Genomic DNA, 19,731 nt, shown 5'->3' with positions numbered 1-19,731 from the left:
CATCTTGCGCACCCATACTCGTTTTCCCTTTCTTCAATTCCCACCTCTGGAAGACGCCAGCGTATCAACAGTCAGTGGTCAATTACTGCTTCATTATTGCAATTCAACGCTTATGTTGTTGGCCACCCAGTAACATTCACAGTCGACCATTCGAAAGAAACGGCTGGCATCTTCCACTCCGCGAGATTCTTCCTGTTGATTTCTCTCTCGTCTGATCCAGGATGTTTTTGTGCTACTGCAAACCAGAGCTAACACCTCTCCCCTTCCTGGCTAGGGCCGGAATGCTTCAGGAAGCTGAGATAATGTGCAGGAACCGGTTGTATCCACCCGCCAACGCGTGAGCTACCTATGTTCTTTCATCGCTGACGCTAGCGATGTGACAGTAGACTGCTCTGTCATAACAACTCTGTGGGAAAACCACTGTCGTGTGGACGTTTCCATCAGCAACTGACTCATCATAGAGACAGCTGTCAAGAACGTACCCTTTCCACTATACACAGAGTGCCTGACCGCCTAAGAAAAAGAAGAGAGATGCATCTGTGACATGGCCACCCCTCTACAATGGTCTTGAATACAAAGGGGTATGAGTAAGTATTCGTACTTACAGTAGAAAGAATACAGGCCGGACAAGGGCCACACAGTCTCGTTCATTAGCGGCTCCTTCGAGCAATCAGCCACACCTTTCGTGGTTGGATGAGATGGCTCCGAGGTTAAGATGGTTCGAAGGAGACAGCTTGCTCCGTCTGGCACAGCTGGAACCAAGAGGGCATGTACTGTCCGATCGATCGAGAATCCGGCTGTTGAGGAGACTCCGCATCCTCTGTGCGCCGCGCCCCCTGAGATAGCAACAGCTCCCTATCCGTACATATCCCGGTCATAAGATATGTAGCAAAGATGGAAAACGCCTATCCTCGGGGATTCTCCCGAAGATGACCGTTGCAGAAATGCTGATGAATCATTGATTTTTCTGCAGCTCAGATATCAGCTCATGGTCGCTACAGGACTGTGTACGAAGGACGTCCCACAAGCGTTCCCGTCCAGTCGATCAGAGAAGGCGCAATGCTTGGAGTCAGCCACTGCGGGAGCTATGCACAATAGATGAAAACGCTTGCATAGACGTGCACTCTGACGCAGATTTTGACGTCAAGCGAGAATCTGCCATATGGCATCGACACCGGGATGCAGATTCACAGTTTTGTTCTGTCTCTTCCAGTCCATCCCAGACTCAACCTTCCCAAGCCTTCGATAATATACCTACATAAATGCCTCTCAGCTTGTACATAGAACCCAGCAGCTCCCGCACAGACTGGTCATCATCAACCATTACCTGGCCATATGACTCAATTCCTGGATTATTCCAAATCACGGTGGAACCCACCCCAAGGGGGTGGGGGCGCACAGGAAGGATAATGGTGCATAGCCGAAGCATTGTCTACAACTAGGGGCTTTGTTCGGGATGGTACCCAAGTCCCCACCGAAGGGAGAAAGTCTTTTGTCACTGACTCACAGCTAATTTGGTGCGAAGTCAAGCCAACGTGGGATAACCCATCATGCATCGAAAAAACCCACATTTCGGATCTGGTATCCGGACGTGGGACACGGGGTGGAGGGGGCCACAGTCAGAACGGCATGAGGCTGGAGATCGGTGTGGAACAACCTGCAGTATCCGAAGATGCGGTTCATATCTTCGGTTGTCTATTGCATGTATCACGTACGAAGTATACTGCGTCAGCGGGTATCGAGAAAGACTCTTTATGCATGTGGCTTCGGGTGGGATTCCTTGATATGTACATTATTTTTAAGGCTAGAATAATGATAGATGTAATGGATTGAATCGCAGCGCACGGAACGATGAGGTTTGCGATACGAATCAGTCGAGAGCATCCACACTGACAGTTCTTTTATACGACTTTTACGAGGCCGACTTGTTCCTTCCTTGTCGTGCCACCAGTTTTGAACGCCATCAATCCGCCCTCTCTTGTCTCCTTTTAGGATTTGATTTAGGTGATGATCATATATATGTCTTGTGGTTTGAAGAGGTTGTGACGAGTCTAGTTAATATCGAGATCAAGGTTCATTGATCGCAGCGGCCTTGGCGGCCAAATGCTCGCCTTCGGGTGAATGCTCGTCACCGATGGTGGCGTTTTTGGCGTAGATGCCGTCGAGCGAGACGTTCATGGCGCCGGCCTGGACTAGGGCACTGCGGAGGTCGTCCAGCAGGTCCTCACCGTCCTCGATGCCGACGCACAGGCGGATGAGGTCCTCAGGGACGCCGCGCTCCTGGCGGGTCTTGGCATCGATGCTCGCGTGACTCATGCGGCACGGCATGCTGATGAGCGAGTTGACGCAGCCGAAGCTGACGCTGATGGCCCAGATCTTGGCGGACTCAACGATGCGTTCCGACAGCTGGATGTCGCCGGTCTCGAACGACAGAACGGCGCCCGCGCCCCGCGCCATGGAGTTGTGCAGGTCGTACTGAGGGTGGGATTTGAGTCCCGGATAGCGGACCTTGAAGCCCGCTGATTCGAGGAAGCGGGCGATTAGCATCGCGTTCGCTTGCTGTGCGTCCATGCGGACCTTGAGGGTCTTGATTCCTCGCATCAATAGCCAGCAGTCGAAGGGTGCGAGGCCGCAGCCCGAGGCGTTGATGGTGAAGTAGAGTTTGTCACCCAGGGATTCGTCGTTGACCGCGAGGACACCGGCCATGAGGTCGTGGTGGCCTGAGAGGTACTTGGTGCCGGACTCGTAGACGATGTCGGCGCCCAGTTCGAGGGGGTTCTGCAGCAAGGGAGAGAGCATGGTGTTATCCACGCTGACGAGGCATGCAGGGTTGGCAATGTGAGCCATGTTGGCGATGGTGGGGATGTCCACGATCTTGATGAGCGGGTTGGTCGGGGTTTCCAACAGTACCATGGCGGTTTTGGAAGAGACCACTTCTTGAACCTTTTCAGGTGTAGTGGTGTCGACATGGTGGACGATGATGCCACCGTGGGTTGAGAGGTATTTGAGGAGTCGGTTGGTGCCTCCGTAGAGATCGTCGCCGGTGACCACCTCGTCGCCCGGACGCAGCTGGCGTGTAATGACGTCCAGGGCGCCCATGCCGGAGGAGACTACCAATGCTCTTTTTGCTCGCATGATCTTTGCGAGGTGTTTTTCGAGGTGGGTTCGGGTCGGGTTCCCACTGCGGGTGTAGTCATATTCCGACGCACCACCCGTGGAGGAGGACTGTTTGAATGTTGCCGACTGTGGTTGTGTTAGTGTGTGGTCTCTCGATCGAAGCTCTAAGAGCGCTTGCTCACCTGGTATATAGGTACACTGCTGGCGTTGTACTGATCGTTGCCCTCGGAATAGACCAGCTGGGTGGCAATGGCATAGTTGCGACCCCCTCTTGGGCTCGATGGTGCCGGTGAGGGGGGCAAGTCATGACCGTCCAGGTCGATTTGAGAAAAGGCCTTGCTCATTGCACTGAGCTTTGGGTTTTTGAAGGGCGGTGAGGAGGAGGAGGAAGGCCCTGAGTCAGACATGGTGGCGGCGTGAAAATGATGGTGGGGGAACAAGCTCAGAGACTTGCAATGACGATATCAATATGCTCAAGGACATATGAGATGGGGCGGGAGGATAATGATGTTGTGGTCAGTAAGGTGTCTGGGAGAGAATGAGCATCACGAAGAGAGTATCGAAGTAATGGTGGAAGACGTCGAGAAGGTCGAGACTCGTTTGGAGCGGGTGAGGTAAAGGCCGCAAAAGAGTGTGCAATGGCAGTCAAGGGCAAAAGTGTGGAGCAAACATTCTACCGGGGCCAAATGACGTGCTCGGGCATTCCCATTCCCATTCAGAGGACATTTTTACTATGAAGGGTTGCCCAATGCCGGACTGCTTCCCACCACCTATTTCTCCAGCTTTTCCATCTACCGCACCGACCAGGAAGTGCCTGAGGATGATGCTCTGCGGGTTGAATCCTTCGCCCTGACATGTTCACTTTCTTTTGAGGAATCGCAAGTATAGATATATGATAATCAAAGTCGACGTCTTTCATTTTCTTCCTTGATTTTCATTCTGGTATTTGCTAAAAACAATCAATAATGTGGGAATGCTGGACTCAGGGAGAACTCGGAAGTGCTGATCAGAGTCGGAATAATTCCATCTAATTTGCAGACAAATGCCGTGGTGCTTGAAGCTGGCCCGATGTGCCGAGGACGGGGGGATATCTCAAGCCTCCAGGCAACCCTGAAAGTGCACTGTGAATGCTATAGGAACCTATGTCACTGGCGGTGACTGAGCAACTAGAATTATGTATACGACCTATCATCTAGATATGGATGTCTCGTACACCAGTGGAACGTCCCCCACTGACCACCGACGATATCATTATGACATGCACAAATTTCTCTCGCTTAGACCCTCAAATTCGAGAACAATCTTTGACCAGCATCGTCGTTTCAGTCTTGTTCCCCGTTTCCGACTTTCCTGTCTCCGTTCATGGATACCATGATAGGGTTGCCTGCACGGTCGCACTATCTGGCGATTCTACTGCGTGATCCTCTTGTCCACCGCATGGTTAATCCATGGCTACTACCACTGAGCAACTCACAGATCAGCATATTGAAAATGAGGTGCCTAAACCCCACTTCCCAAGTTTCCCCAAGATTTGCGAGGTGTCACGTCGCCGTGCATAGAGTACCTGTATCCTCAAGGGTCACGTCACCGTGTCAGAGGCTTTTGTTTTGACGGAACTCATGGCGATTTGGCTTGTGCACGCGTCCACTGGTGGCCAGTTAGTCTTGACATGAAACGGTGATGGAATGCACTGGTGAAGCAAGGCCGATTCACATCACGTGAGATGCTCATCATTTTCAATCTCATGCCAATACCGAAAGATCTGTTATTTTGTAGTTGTAGTCGATCTCATGAATCCAGACTTCTTCGAGGTCCGGGATGAAAACATGCGAATCCACGAAGCATCTCGTTAAATCCTGCTGAATCAATAATCCCGAGTATGGTGATTGTCAAAGGGTTAGTGTGATCATAGGCGAAGACGGATGCGGCACTGACGGACGATCAATATCCGTAAGTCCTTGCGGCGCTGGGGGTGGCTGATCAAAAATGGCGCCCGCCTACCCCTGAGATGAAACACGCCGGCGAGTCGGGCATTTATCTGGCGGGGCCGCTGATTTTGCATTTTTTCGTCCCTTCCAAGAAGAGAGATGCTTGACTGACATATCCATTCTGATGGACAAGTTGAGCGTTTCAAAGCATACCGTCAGGTACTGTCTAGGTGTGGGGCTCTGAGCTGCACGAACAACACAGTAGTAGTTGAGATGGAAATGTCGGACTGCAAACCTCACCTCTAGATGAATTCAAGAGCCAAAAACGTGCTGACCAGGGATTTTCACCAAAGCCTGGCCTGGCCATTCATGTAGCCTAACCACGCCAAGTCTCCGGGAGGCTGACACGCACTTGGGTCCTGGTCTCTGAGCTTGAGATTGGCTCTGCCCGTAACCTATGTGATGTTGACGTCCTTCTGGATCCATGGTTCAAGCCTGTGTGTCGACCAGAAGAAAAGCAGCAGCCGGCAGTTCCATGAGCAAGGTTTTTCCCAACATCGGCAGTGGCCATGTTTCTTACAGATCGTGTTTCAACCAAAGTCTCAAGGTCCCAAAAAAGACCCAGGGCAGAACTTTATGTTAGATGGATGACGAACACTCGATGGTGTACGAAGTCGATAGAGCTTCAAGACGAGTGAACCCTCTGCCATACCTCGTCCTCTGTCTGTGTTGTGCTCGTAGGATTGCGGCTTAATTGACTCTTTGACCATTCGAGGAGACCATGCCAATGATGGCAGGTGGCCCTCAGCCACCATCGACAGCTAAGGCAAGCCTATTGATGAGCGAGATTGACCTCGAAATTGGTCGAGCACACAAAGCCAGGGCCAATGGGGGCCGAGGGCATCAAGGGCGCTGGCGTGTCACCGAAGACGTGGATTACCGTTATTGTGCGTACGAGCTAGTCCCCTCCGGGCTACGTCTCGATCACGATCCAATCAACCTCGATAGGATGAGGCTTGTTCCTGGCTAAGACCCGTTACCCGGTACCATGTAATTTTGGCGCAACCAGGAACAAGGCGTGCCTGCCGTGCCTGAGAGCGCGCTGAGCAGGGGATTGATTTTAGCAACGACGCTTGTGGCTCGCCTCCCTTTCCCTCCCACCTGCACAGGCACTGGCACTGCTCCTGCACCTGAGACTGCACCAGCACCAGCACCAGCACCACCCTCACTTCGTTACCTGCGTTCAAAGTCGCTCCTTTCTAGTTCCTCGTTCTTGCTCCAGACGACGCCCACTCCAACCACGCTATCCTTCGGACAAATGCTTTCTCTTCCGTATACACCTTCTCTCTCTCCCGCCCTCCAATTCCTCTATCATCACTGAGCCTCGATGATCCCTCAAACGTCGCCACGGTCGCTGTCTCTCCTTCTGCGACCGATAACCTCCTAACTTCGACGTGTCAATTGGTCCTGGAACCGACCTCCTTTCCATTCCATTCGATTCATCCCAACGAATATACCTTTTGGCCAGCACGACTCGTCGCTGCTCGCGTTCACTCATTTGCATATCGACCTTCAGATCTTCTTGATACAACGACCACTATCCTTTAAACCAACTCACTTCTCTTCGGCCTTTGATCCATTACTACGCGCCACTCGCATTACAACCTCGACCTCGACCTCGATTCGTCTTTGTGGTATTGTTCAATTGGCTGGCCCAACCCTTCTCAAGGACGCCCAATCTGGTGCTGAAGTTCTTTGTCGGTGATCTTGTCTCAAAGAAATCATTTCCAAATATATGAGCCTGGATTTGTTTATCACTACCTGTTCCATTTCTGGTCAAGTTTGAAACAAAGAATACCATCTTCCCATCTCTCAGCGGCTGGCCATCAAGTTTCGAAGCCTGTTTCCAGTCACTGCTCGAATCCCACAACCCAGGATCGACGACACGACTTTCCGTGGTTTCAAGTATTCTTGCCATCTTTTAGGGATCCTCGGATCCTAGCCGCTCTTTTGAACATATAACCTCACCCCATACATTCATTACACGAGAAATTTTGCAGTGAGCTCCCTTGAACCAGGCCTCTCATATTCAACAATTGACATCTGGCAGTATTCCCCCGACAATTCTACAGAATCATGAAGATTACATTGATTACACTGTTTTCAGCGGCGGTTGCTGCTTCTCTCGCCGAGGCTGTCCCGGCACACCATCCCAAAAGAGATGTATTGAGAAAGCCCAAATACTATTTCCCGCAAGTGGTCAAGAGACAGGTGACTGGCACCAACTCGACCGATTCCTCCAGCAACGCGGACTCGGGCTTGGGCTCTATCATTTCGACCATCGCAGACGTTATCTCTAACGTAGCCTCCGACATTGCCGGAGACACTTCTACCAAGACAGATGCGACGACGACCGGCACCAAAACCGATTCTGCAACCGTTACTCCCAACCCTGCGGCAACCTCGTCCGTAGCCACCAGTTCCGATATTACACTGGGCCGAGACACGGTGATTACGGATACCGCGACCACTACAGACAAGGCAACGAGCACCAGCACCCAAGATCCGAACGCGGCCCTATCATCCGCTAGTGATGCTGCTTCTTCTATACTGGACGTTGCGAGCTCCATTCAATCCGTTGCATCAACAGCCTCGGATCTGGCCTCGATTTCCTCGGCACTGTCTTCGGCTCAGGCGGCAGCCTCCTCAATTGCCTCAGATGCAAGCAAGGCAGACGAGGCCCTGACCTCGACCGATACAACAACAAGCCTGCCAACGGGTTCGGATATCCTGGACACAACCACCGCCACTCCCTCTGCGAGCGCAACAATCACGCCTCCACCGGACACCACCAGCAATACGGCCTCACAGACCCAGTCTCGCTCAGATGACAATACGGCGTCCGACGACAACAACCCCATTACAACAACACCAACGGCCACACCCACTGACAAGCCAAGTGACCCTATTTCCACAACACCGACAACACCGCCTGTCGACACACCCACGGACAACCCGATCACCACTACGCCGACAACAACGCCGACCGTAGTCACAGACCCTCCGATCACCACAACGCCAACCATAGTCACGGATCCCCCGATCACCACGACGCCGACCACGACGCCAACCGTAGTCACAGACCCTCCGATCACTACTACGCCGACCATAGTCACGGATCCCCCAATCACCACGACTCCAACCACGACACCCACAGGGCCCACCGATTCACCGATCACCACGACACCGACTCCTGACCCAGGCAATAATAACAACGACACCGTGTCAACACCACCTCCTGTTAGCACAACGCCCACGCTGACTCCGGAAACGCTGCCAACTGAGACACCCACCACACCCCCGGCGTTTGCAGGAAACTTGACAAGCACAGACCCGGTCACCACGCTTCCAACCACCTCGGCTCCTCCTACAAACACCATCCAACCGACTGGAACGGATTCCATGACCACTTTGATCCCAGATTCGAGTATCATCACTGCAACTTCGACTGCTCCTACATCCGGATCATCTTCGACCAGCGCAGCTGTCATCCCGACTTCTCTCCCCAGTGTCATTCAACCGGAAGGAGGTATTCCCCCAGCACCGGAGAATTCCACTCTGATCCAACTCGGGTTCACCTATGGTCTCAACTACCAATTCGTGGTGTCTTCTACAACAGCTGTCTCCCAAATCTTCTCTTTCATTCCTCCGGGGGTTGGCGGTGGATTGGACTTGACCCTGGACGATGTTGTGATGCAATATCTTCAACCTTACAATACATTGGACACCGTTGGCTATATCACAACACTTGCAATGGCGTATATACCCGAAAGCAAGGTTGATCTGCTCTCTGTGCTCATCTTGAATCCAAACTCGGGTCTTTTCCACAATGATAACCCTTCGGTCACAACATTGATGAGCATGATTGACCCTTCTATTCCAATATTGGCCGGCTCTACTATGCGCAATGGTGGAACTCCCGTCAACTCTGCAAACAATCCAGCCACCACCTCGGGCGCTGGCTCCGACGATGGTGGAGCCCCAGGCTCCAGTGACACTAGCTCCGGAGTTCGACCATCTTCTGTTGGAATTGCTGTTGGTGCAGTTGCTGGCGCAACAGTCTATGGAGCAGCCATGTTTCTCGTTGCGAGACGATACAAGAAAAAGAAGGCAGGCCACCAAAGATCAAGCAGCCTCCACTCCGGCGCCAGCAGTCGCCCAGGCGAGCAGTCCAATTTAATGATTGCAGGTGGTCGTGGCAGCTACGGTACTAGAACAAATGGTCGAACGTCACGCAATAGCGATCATAGTAACTCAAACCGCAGCGGACGTACCTATATCAGTCCGCCTGTGATGGCTGAGAACAGCCTGGGATGGAACTGATTTCACCAAATATGTGGACCAACCAGATATCCCTGTACAGTGGAATGCCAATTGCTACCGACAGCCGACGCCCGTCTACGACACAGCTTTTTTCTTTTTTTACATACTTTTTCTTTTCACCTATTTATTTGTTCTTGTTACACGGGGGTGATGGGGTACTGATTGGAGGGTTTTGCATATTCCAGAAATATGAAGTATTTGAGATGTTGGAGAGAAAGAGCATGTCCTAGACAAGAGGCAATTGGGCGTGGGGATGTGGGGATGAGGCTGCCGACCGAGTACATGGCCAGGAGAATTGGAAAGGGTGAAGTACGCACAGAAATAGAGGTGTGAATCTCGGATGAAGGTGAAGCCACTTTGTATGACTGAAATGTAAGGGAGCTGTTTGCTGCAAAGCTCAACGTCCCGGGAAAGATTTACATCAAATCCAAGATAGTCCAGAGATATTTAGTGTATTCTTAAGCCTGAGTTTCCAATCCGAAAAAGCACACTTGTACCATTATCACCATCTCATATTACCGAGGTACTTCCTTCCAACTCTTGTGTTCATTTCTGCCGCATGAGGTGTACATGCTCCATACCATTTGTGCATCTCCCCGTCAGGGGAAATTCTTCATCACACCAAGAGGATAAGCAAATAGCAGTGACATCGTCCAGCTGTCAGCGCGACGACCTCAGCAATTGCCCGGCAAAGGTCAACAAATGGCCTCGCATGGTGCCACGGTGGATAAGATCTAGCAAATGCTACTTGCTGCACATCTTCGAGCATCCGTGTCTTTGAATCAAAGGCAGGTCCTCGCGTGCCAGGTCAGTGGTGCTTTGCTGCCTTCATTGTCTGTATGGCTCCTCGACGAATTCTGAAGATGGGGGGTCCTTTCAAAGTACCACGGAGGAGCCCTGTTCAGCGCAGCTTCACTCGATCTTCTCTTGCTTTGGCTGTTGACTGCAGCTCGTCGAGGAGTGAGGAGCAGCCCAGGTGGTTGGCGTTGTCGTGGGCGTCCTCCGGGATCTCATCGATTTCTGGGATTCCGCTGTCCACTTGCCAGTGAAGGTGAAGTATCCTCCCTTATTGATTTGGAAGTGAGACTGGTCGTCATTGAATCCTCATGGCCTTCTTCTGTCTCTTTCTCTTGCTACTCCTCTTCGTCTCCTGCTACAGCCCCAAAATTCTTGAAGTTTTTTGTTCCCTCATCGCAAAGACCTTCAATGTTTGTCCCCCGTCTTGCTACTACAACCGCAGCGGCATCATGAACCGGACCAGAATGAAGATCGCTCAGTATGTCGGTGAGATGAAGATCGCTCAGTATGTCAGTGGACTGCTTGAATCTGGCGAGTACTCGGATTTCACAATCACCTGCCAGTATAAAGTGTTCAAGGTCCATCGAAACATCATCTGTGCAGAATCCACGATGCTCAAGGTCGCTTGTAATAATGCAAATTTCAAGGTAATACCTACTATAAATCCGAGCACGCCTGCACCTGGTTTCGTCTAACCCTCCACAGGAAGCTGCTGAAGCAAAGATCGACTTTCCCGAGCAAAGGCCGCGCATCATGAAGATGGTGTTGCAGTTCATGTACACCGCTGAATACAAACCCTGGACTTTGCCTAAATTTGGCGGAAACGAGTGAGTTGATGACATTGATTCTGCAGTCACCAGCAAAATAGTCTAATATCGACCGATAGGACAGCTGATAATACCAATGATTCCGATGAGATCGATGGGAAGTTGCCAGAGCTTGCTGTCCACATTATGGTCCATCAAGCTGCGGATATGCTGGGAATGGAATCGCTCAAGAAATATGCGGCAGAAAAATACTGGAAGTCCTTCGACTCTATGAGACCAAACAATGATGGAGTCACGGCGCGGGATTTGCAGGTCATGTATGACTTCACGGAACCGTATGATCAAGAATTTCGATATCCCACGACCATATTCCTTTTTGAAATAAGTCAAGAAACACAAAAATGGACCGAAACCAGCGAAGTTATCCGCAAGAACGACCCAGTGCTCTGCAAAGCATTTATGAAATTAAACAAGGATGTCGAGCGGAAGATTATCATCAAGTTGAACGAAGCTTCATGTGAAGCCCAGAGGGAGCTGCGTCGGGTCAGGGAAAATGCACATTTCGAGATCGACAGCTTGAACAGTACGATTGCTTTATTGAAGAAACCAGTGGAGGAAGGTGCCTGGTGATAAGTTGTCAGCAAGGGAATGTTGTTGATGAGCGACAACTGACAATCCCATCCAGAATAATTCTTGTTCTCAATCATCCTGCGACTGCTGGTCGTGCGAGCCTGTGAGCCTGTCATGTATCATGTATCATGATGTCTGCTAGGTACAAGGGCACATGGGCATCCTGGGGGCATCAACCCACATAGCATACTTAGATTCAGGCAGATCTCCAGTACCAATGCCTACCTTAGCCCGATAACTTTGTCGCTTTTGTGATATCTCCCTCACTCCTTGAATTCGAGAGGTGAAACGAGAACTCGACACCTTCGGGAATCTAACAAGTTAGGAGGTGATCTGATTCGCTTTCGACAAGCGGAGTGCCTCGTGGTGAATTCTTCCGCTTTGTGGACGTGCAGGCAGACAGGCAGTGAATTAATTCATCACATAGTTTCTTTCAGCCCACGTTCAAGACCTTTCTTGTTCTTCTTTTCTTTTCATCCTTCGCCTTCCTTCTACCCTCGCCTACACCCATCCACTGAGGCTTCCTTCTTTCCCAAATCCTTCCGCCAACCATGGCAGCCCTCAGTGCGGAAACAGGCCTCAAGCTACTGAAGTCTGGCGAGTACTCTGATCTCACCATCACCTGCAACCAAGTGCAGTTCAAGGTCCATCGAAACATCGTCTGCTCGCAGCCCCCTGTCATCAAAGCGGCCTGCAATGCTGTAAGTTCTACACTATCTTCATCATCCTCGTCACTAACCAGAGTCCTCTTTATTTGTTGTAGAAGGAATCCCAGTCGCAATACGGCATCAGCGAATATCCGCCATCCATCCTCTGTCGAGTCTTCCAGTTCTTGTACACCAACAAATACAGTCCTTTCAAACTCCTTGAATTCATGAAGAAGTGGTAAGCAAATCCATAAACAGTTCAACACATCCCTGAGTCTAGCTAATTTTGTAATCTAGGGGTGTCCAAGATGATGATATCTGGGATCTTCCAAACATTCGAGTTCACAGTCAAGTTTATCGAGTTGCAGATCATTTGGGCATAGAGAGCCTAAAGAAGCGTGCAGCTGCAAACTACTCTAGCTTCTTCACGAAAGATACTGTCTGGTCGAGCGGGCTGGCACGTCCTTTGCAGCTCATGTACAACTGGAGCAGCCCAAGCGAATCCGAACTCCGAGACCCTGTCATGATATTCCTCATTGCGAACCACGAGAAACTGATCTCTCACCCTGACGTCAGCAACATTGTGAGGGCTGAGGATCCCATCGTCTGGAAAATCTGCGAGGGCCTGAAGAAATATGCTGAGACACCCGCCAAGGATGGTCAAAAATCTGCAATTGAAGTTCGCCAGAAGCCAAAGTTGAAGCGCCTTGCCCAGGGACCTGGCTATGACGTTCTGGTGTCGGAACTAATAGGCCGGGACAGTGTAAAAGGAAAGTGAGACTCTGAAGACGAGACGCACTTCTCTCCAGACATTTGTCTTTGGACTATTTACCAAACAAACTTGGATCGATCTCAGACCTGGAGGCTGCCAAAGCTTGGTTGTCGTGGTCTGAACACGAATATGTTGCATTCATGAGCAGCTGCAACTGGAATTCGGCAGCATTCATGGCCCGGCCCTCATGACCGTCAGCGCCCATGTAGGTAGCGACCACGCACCGTGGCCATGAGAGTAGTGGTCACAACAACATTTTTGATGTAAAGCATCATCAATGACGAATCAATTTCGAAAAACTGAGCTCCTAACCTAGATACGTTCTTGTGGCTGATAATCGTGTGAATCATATCATGCAGATTATTCGCAGAGTAGAGATGAAGTTGGCCGTCAGATGTAGTCTGTACGCGAGGCTGTGACCACAGCCTCCGGCAAATCCAGCGCACTATTGCCGAGCCCCAGGGCGCCCAAGCCACCCCCTTTTCACGCCTAGCCTGATTGCAGCCTCGTTATGAAATTCACTTGCAGGGTAGGGTACAACATAGATCACAGATTTTCTTCGACATTGAACCACCACTTGTTGTGAAATGTCAGAGCCTTCTTTACGTTCGTCGCGTTCAGAAATATGCGTAGAAGCTACAGTTTACCTGCAGTGTAAGTCTCCAGAAAGCTTAGTATGGCACGGTAGCCGTCATCATCACCGTGGAGGGTTGGCCTTGACTGGAACATCGCAAGCGACAGACAGAATGCATCCGCAACTGTGCTTGACCCAAAAAATATTCTTGTGCCGGTTGTCGCGATGTTGACGCTCCACCATGGTGTCTGCATCCATTCCACGGTAAGACTCGTTGCAGACCGAGCGTCAAGGTGTAAGGTATGGTCTGGCAGTGAGGATGCTGCACCTGGGCCAGAGCGACCGCCGAGTACCGCCAGAATTCGCTCTTCAGTATTTTCCTACCATCAACTACTCTCATCACCGCGCAAAGATTCTGGATGCGAGCCTCCAAGCATGTGCCGAGGAGGTCCATGTCCGTGGCTATTGTGCTGACTAGAGAGCGGATCATTTCAGGTAGAATCATCTTGGAGGCGGAAGAAACTATGTTAACAAGAACCACAGTGGGATTATACACTTCCATTAATTGCTATCTGCGGCACTATGCTGGCTCTTCATGCGCAAGCCTCAACTTCGGGTCGTTGGAGATCGATCGTTGAGGTCCAGTCCAAAGTAAACGAACCCATACAGTCTCGACAGTTTGCTAGCTGTCAAAGGGATCACGGCCTCCCCACACAACCGATTGCAATGATATGCTCAATCCAAGTCCCCGTTCAGGTTGCACTGACCACAGTCGCTCTCCAGCGCGATGCCATCGTTTTCTTCCCATGCTTCGTCCCAAGTCTGATCCTCTTCAATCCTTGGCACCCGGAACAAGATCTTTCTTCCATGCTTGCAAAGCAGGCCAACGTCATTGAGCTTCGCGACCACGTTCTCCATTTGACTGGTACAGAATGCCTCTTCCAATTTCCTATACACATCGACTGTACCACAGCAGATCTTCCATAACTTCGGATCGCCTTCGCTAAACAACGCAATGACTGCTTCCTGAGCGTCGCAGGATATCATATGTTTTCTGGCGAAGTAAGTGAAGACTCGAATTCTAAGATCATCATCTTGGCGCGTGATGTCGAAGAGAATGTCCAATGCCCATGCGAGTCCAGGCGAGTCACACGCAAGAGCATAGCTGTCTGAAATGTTGTAGGATGCCTTTTGTCTGAGAGTTGGAATGTCGAGCATGTCGGCCAGTTTGAAATCCTGCAGATTGATCTCGAGGATCGTTTGATGGAACGCTGCGTTCGGAGAGTAGTCTTCAGACTCGGAGGCCCCACCGACCACCAATTCATTGAATTCGGGTGTTGTTGCGACAATCAGAGACGTGTATTCTGCACAATGGTCTCGGAAGACGTGTGGGATTCTCAGGTCAGAGTATACGCCCGTGTAAATGAAGTAAATGACACGGCTGACAATGGCAGGGTGATAGTCTGATAGGTCTGAGACTCTGTTGGTCGCTTCCTGCTCTATGTTAGCAAACGCTGAGTTGGTGATATGGGGATTGCTCACCATGAACCCTCCGCTACACAGAGCATCAAAGTATGGAACCACGCCCACAACTCCACGAAGTACTTTGAATTCAACGCCTTGGCACATTATCGTGAAATCCGAATACTTCGTGTTGAAAAGTGCCTCCACTGGGCCTGACCAAGAGTTTTCAGCTGAAGACATTTTGGTAATTTCGGTGAAGAGAATTAGAATCTCCAGTCGACTTTGAGTGAGTTGTTCGAGGATGGAAAGGCTTAGGAGATGATGAAGAGGAAGGAAAGAAGTCAGAATCTCAGCAGTTGATATTGTGCCCAAATGGCAAACGGGCATGCAGATCCAACGCTGCCTCGTCGTGTACTGCCTCTGAACATTGCGCTGCCTTTGGCGTCGCGCTGCCTCATCTTGTGCTGGCTTAGCACGGGTAGCGCACAGGCAGTGAAAGATGTTGTATAAATATGTATAGCGGGTGAAATTCATGGTGGATTTGATTCAGCTTTGAAGAAACGTATGCTGGCAGACCATCGTGACTGGAAAGGGTGCTGACAATGGAAGCTTACCACCACCACACCACGTTAGCTGCACCATTATGAAGGATGACACGGGAAATTCGAAAGGAATTTCTGTAATGGTTCTGTTGATTGATTCTGCTTGATGAGCTGCTGAGCAACCAATTGTGTGATGCACTTGAGACTTCCGAGGCCTTGTTTGTATTTGCTCACACTCGGTCACCTCCAGCACTCTCTCCATTGTCGCGAGCAAGAAGACAATCAATAACGAAAGCCATATGTTGCAACTCCACCATCGGCACCCTCTTGGCCGTCAAAATCTAGTCAATCACAGCAACTGTTTGTTAGCTCTTCTGAAATTGCCACCCAATACCAGAATGATATCCCCTCCCCAACAAGAAACGCCTGCTAAACGACCCATCTATATCAGAGGATCGGTTCTTGACAGTTCTTTTGGCAGGTTGGTTGCAGTCTCAAATACCACTTTGAGCCTTCTGCCATGAATTCGGCGGTGCATGTGAATTTTCGATTATGCTTGCAACGAAAGTTAGCCGCATCGTTGAGACAGTTAGCGAATCTTCGAGCTTGCTGTTCCATCTTCTGGGCATTAGCCGTGTCGGAGAGACTGATCTTCTTGTCCCATTTCTTCTCGATCGCATCCACCTTTGACTTGTGATTCTGCTCAGACCTAGCCAGTTCTTGAGTAGCCATATCCCACCAGCCTCCCGAACTTTCTCTCAGTATTGTCAGAGTCTTCTCATGAATCTTTGTGCGAGGAGAGGCTAAGATGTGCTTCTGCAATAGAAACTCCAGTACAGGAATTCTGAGTCCAGTGTCCCTGTCCGTTACTATCTTGAGCATTGTGCCGAGAGCGTCATGAAAGTAATAATGCCAGAAGTGTTCATTTGTGAACTTGAGAAAGTATTTCGCAGCACATGATCTCAAATCACTGACCAGCATCATGTCTGCGCACGCGTATATCATGACGGAGACTTTCGCATCGCGAGACACAGTAGTCGAGATGTCCTTGTCCAATTGTCCAACCCAATCGTCGTCCTCTATCTTGGGTCCGGCAGGAGTCAATTCTTCCGGGTCCGTACAGACTTCTTGATATATCTCCGGCACTGTGCTTGCCATCAACTTGCCCGTATAGAGGTAGAAGATCACCCGGCCCATGATGGATGGGACTACTTCGGGAAAGTCTATGACCCCAGCTTGTGCCTCCTACTCACAGCGGTCAGTCCTGATCTAGCCTCGCCAACTTCACGTTATGTTTCCTTACCTTGAATCCGCCGCTACATGCTGCTTCAAGCATCGGGGAACGTGGGCAAACAACATTGCGATGAGCTTTGAACTCGATGTCTTGACAGACAATGCGCATGTCGGAGTACTTTTCTTGCTTGAGCATTTCCAGGCCCATATCATATTTGGAGATGCTTAATGAAGCCATGACGTTCAAGTTTGCGAAGCCGACGTCGTTAGTTGTAGGGAAACTTTATTAAGTGAGAAGTAGAAAGTCACTAAGAAACGGAAAAAAATAGAAGCGGGAAGAGAGTGGAGAAGGGGCTAGACGAGAGGAAGGAAGTGACGAGAGGAAGATTGGGAAGGGGAGAACATCAAAGAGAAGACCTATAAAGGAGAGGAGGCGCTTGACAAAAGAAGTAGGGAGGGAAGTAGAGTAAAATCTGCTGGCCAAGCACCAATACTTTGATAGTTGGATTGACCATAAGTGAGTGCTTAATGATGGATTTGTGGCATGCGCACACCACTTGTTATCCGTCACTGAATAGCTGAAGGACTGTCGTCAGAGCATGTGAAGTGAAGGAACCTAATCATTTGTTGCTCTTAGTGGTAGCAGGCTAGCTTGATAAGTCCTCCTCTCTTCACACGTTGTCACAAAACATGCGGCGATCGATGATAGTGCTGATTCTAATCTTTGTCTGACCCGAGCTAGGCCCTAGCCTTCGAAGAGCGAGGCTGTCTTCCAATGGTATCAAAAGAAGTGTGTTTGAGAAATACCATGTGTATCGACAATGCTTTTCGATCGGTCCGAATCAAAGCCCTGAAGTCTCATTGGCTGAATGGTTTCGGAACCTAGTTAGCGGTTGTGGAGGAGCGGATCGCCGAACCTACGCCACGACGACCTCTAGCTGCTGGGTTGGCGACCTTGGGTACGGAGAAAGATGCAAGCTGCTTGGTTGTTGGATGCTCATTGCAAAGGAAATCGACCGATATCACTTCACGTGTAGCAGGATCTCGTTCCACGTTGCAGTATGCGCGGTGTGTATGGCACTCCCTGCAGAAAGTCATCGTGCTTTCAGTAGACAGGAAGGATGCAAGTCCTAAAAATGATGACTTGAGCTCCTTGTGTGTATCTGGATCCACGCGGTCGGGCATCTGTGTGAAGATCGTCAAGACAATCGGCTCGTGGGTTTTAAGGATCTCCACGGTTTTGGTATGTTTCTTGACCTGAGGGTATTCGTCTAAGCAGATTCGAACAACGGCAAGTCGAAGCTCAGTATCATTAGATAGGGTGCTTTCAAACATGATTTTCAAAGGCTGGGCGAAGCCTTCCATTGCACATGCACTTCTTGCTTCTCGCACGAATTTCTCACACGCAACTGTCCTCAGGTTGTTGATACCAAGCATATCTGCGCATTTGTATACGAGTGCGTTGACTGTCATTCTCCCGAAAGGAGCTAGTGAGGCGTCGTCAGTGGCCACTTTAGATCCCTGATCGTTGTTTTTGTCCGGCTTGGAAACAGAGTGTGGAGCCTCGGAATCATCGTAGTCATTTGTGTACATGAAGCGGATGGGACGACCGACGATTTCTCGCTTCTCCTCTGGAAAGTTGATCTGCCGAGTATTTGCCTCCTATTGAAAAATCAGACCTGGAATGATATGAGAAGAGTCGTTTACCTTGAAGGGTCCGGCGAAAGCTGCATCGAGCATAGGCGATGCCGTACACACTACAGCGCTGTGTACTTTGAACTCAACATCCTCGCAGATGATAGTGAAGTCCGAATGTTTCCCGGTGTTCAAAAGGTTGGCCCATCGGTCTGGAGGTATACCTGCCATTGCGAGAGCAGTTGGAAGGGTGAAAATTGAGGTTCAGATTGTTTGAGATGGAATTCTAGAGGCGAAAAGTAAGTGAACAGATATAAGAGAAGAAAGAGGCTGGTGACCGAATTTAGCAGTCTCGGCAGCCTGCTGATGTGAAGCAAACATGTGAAGAAATTTGGTGAGAATGTCTGCACGGTTTGATGCGTACTTCACCGCATGCTGGCTTTGAGCCAAGAAGTTTATCTAGCCTCGTTCTGAGAATCAGGAAAGCAGTGAATCGATGTCCCATTGAAGAAGGCAAATAGGGTTGAATTCTCATAGTCTTTGCTCTTAAACAAAGCATCGCTATCATGTGTAAAGGATAACCTGCCAAATAGGTGGGACAGGCTGGAAAAGCTTCCTTTCTTGAAAAGAACCTAGTAGGAGGTCTGTGAAGAAGAAGCACATGATTGATTATAGCAGGTGTTGTGAATAAAAGATGCGTCAACGCTCCTTGGAATCACCCCACCACTCAACGAGTATCCGTAGTCAGAAGTACTCATTGAGCTGTTCAAAATTTCATCAGCGAGCCGGCCGAAGCGCATCAATATAATAACTCCGTGATCTCTAGAGAAATTTGCAAGATCCTTCTTCCACCCATACAATGAATATCGGCGTGTTATTTGGCCACTGGCGAGAAGGGAATCATTCTTCCACCAAAGACCCGTCTTGGATCCTTCAAAACATGATTGGTTCACGGTGGCTTGTTGCCAGATAGTGGCGGCTGCAATCACAGTAACATGTGCAGTTTTTTTCTTCTTTATTCTTGATGGCAGCTGCTCTTGACGCTCCAGTTGCTTGACGGTGGGTGGTTTCTTGATATTTTCCAAGAGCTGTGCGAAAGGCTCTGTGAATCGAAAGTGGGTGGCACATAGGATTTAGGTGGTGGCTTATGGCTTTATCTTCGACCTGAGGTGCGTATAATTTCTTGCTGCTGCGAAACGCTATTTCTGTGGATGAAAGCGGCGTCGGGACGGCCATTCATA

At 50.0% G+C, this 19,731-nt stretch overlaps 8 protein-coding genes across 8 annotated transcripts; 3 read left to right on the top strand and 5 right to left on the bottom strand.

The window, feature by feature from the left end:
• Window positions 1-2,067: 2,067 nt before the first annotated feature.
• On the bottom strand, window positions 2,068-3,524 carry MET2 (homoserine O- acetyltransferase; the record flags this gene model as incomplete). The annotated part of the gene is made up of 2 exons (XM_064856162.1): window positions 2,068-3,243; window positions 3,300-3,524. 2 exons carry the CDS (start codon window positions 3,522-3,524, stop codon window positions 2,068-2,070), a joined length of 1,401 nt encoding a protein of 466 aa, XP_064708062.1.
• A 3,163-nt stretch (window positions 3,525-6,687) lies between these two features.
• On the bottom strand, window positions 6,688-7,023 carry LTR84_012642 (uncharacterized protein; the record flags this gene model as incomplete). Its single annotated transcript, XM_064856161.1, has 1 exon — window positions 6,688-7,023. The coding sequence occupies one exon, from the start codon at window positions 7,021-7,023 to the stop codon at window positions 6,688-6,690; it is 336 nt and encodes a 111-aa protein (XP_064708061.1).
• Window positions 7,024-7,181: 158 nt separating this feature from the next.
• Window positions 7,182-9,428, top strand: LTR84_012641 (uncharacterized protein; the record flags this gene model as incomplete). Its single annotated transcript, XM_064856160.1, has 1 exon — window positions 7,182-9,428. The coding sequence occupies one exon, from the start codon at window positions 7,182-7,184 to the stop codon at window positions 9,426-9,428; it is 2,247 nt and encodes a 748-aa protein (XP_064708060.1).
• Window positions 9,429-10,675: 1,247 nt separating this feature from the next.
• On the top strand, window positions 10,676-11,623 carry LTR84_012640 (uncharacterized protein; the record flags this gene model as incomplete). The annotated part of the gene is made up of 3 exons (XM_064856159.1): window positions 10,676-10,873; window positions 10,932-11,053; window positions 11,113-11,623. The coding sequence occupies 3 exons, from the start codon at window positions 10,676-10,678 to the stop codon at window positions 11,621-11,623; spliced, it is 831 nt and encodes a 276-aa protein (XP_064708059.1).
• A 551-nt stretch (window positions 11,624-12,174) lies between these two features.
• Window positions 12,175-13,048, top strand: LTR84_012639 (uncharacterized protein; the record flags this gene model as incomplete). The annotated part of the gene is made up of 3 exons (XM_064856158.1): window positions 12,175-12,324; window positions 12,387-12,508; window positions 12,568-13,048. The coding sequence occupies 3 exons, from the start codon at window positions 12,175-12,177 to the stop codon at window positions 13,046-13,048; spliced, it is 753 nt and encodes a 250-aa protein (XP_064708058.1).
• Window positions 13,049-14,351: 1,303 nt separating this feature from the next.
• LTR84_012638 (uncharacterized protein) lies at window positions 14,352-15,320 on the bottom strand (the record flags this gene model as incomplete). The annotated part of the gene is made up of 1 exon (XM_064856157.1): window positions 14,352-15,320. One exon carries the CDS (start codon window positions 15,318-15,320, stop codon window positions 14,352-14,354), a length of 969 nt encoding a protein of 322 aa, XP_064708057.1.
• Window positions 15,321-16,069: 749 nt separating this feature from the next.
• On the bottom strand, window positions 16,070-17,093 carry LTR84_012637 (uncharacterized protein; the record flags this gene model as incomplete). Its single annotated transcript, XM_064856156.1, has 2 exons — window positions 16,070-16,867; window positions 16,926-17,093. The coding sequence occupies 2 exons, from the start codon at window positions 17,091-17,093 to the stop codon at window positions 16,070-16,072; spliced, it is 966 nt and encodes a 321-aa protein (XP_064708056.1).
• Window positions 17,094-17,737: 644 nt separating this feature from the next.
• Window positions 17,738-18,721, bottom strand: LTR84_012636 (uncharacterized protein; the record flags this gene model as incomplete). Its single annotated transcript, XM_064856155.1, has 2 exons — window positions 17,738-18,517; window positions 18,563-18,721. 2 exons carry the CDS (start codon window positions 18,719-18,721, stop codon window positions 17,738-17,740), a joined length of 939 nt encoding a protein of 312 aa, XP_064708055.1.
• Between the last annotated feature and the right edge of the window lie 1,010 nt (window positions 18,722-19,731).

Source organism: Exophiala bonariae (assembly GCF_035927105.1).
Source record: "Exophiala bonariae strain CCFEE 5792 chromosome Unknown scaffold_8, whole genome shotgun sequence".
Taxonomy (NCBI): Eukaryota; Fungi; Ascomycota; class Eurotiomycetes; order Chaetothyriales; family Herpotrichiellaceae; genus Exophiala; species Exophiala bonariae.
The sequence above is the reverse complement of the archived record's forward strand: the minus strand, read 5'-3'. Positions and strand labels throughout refer to the sequence as shown.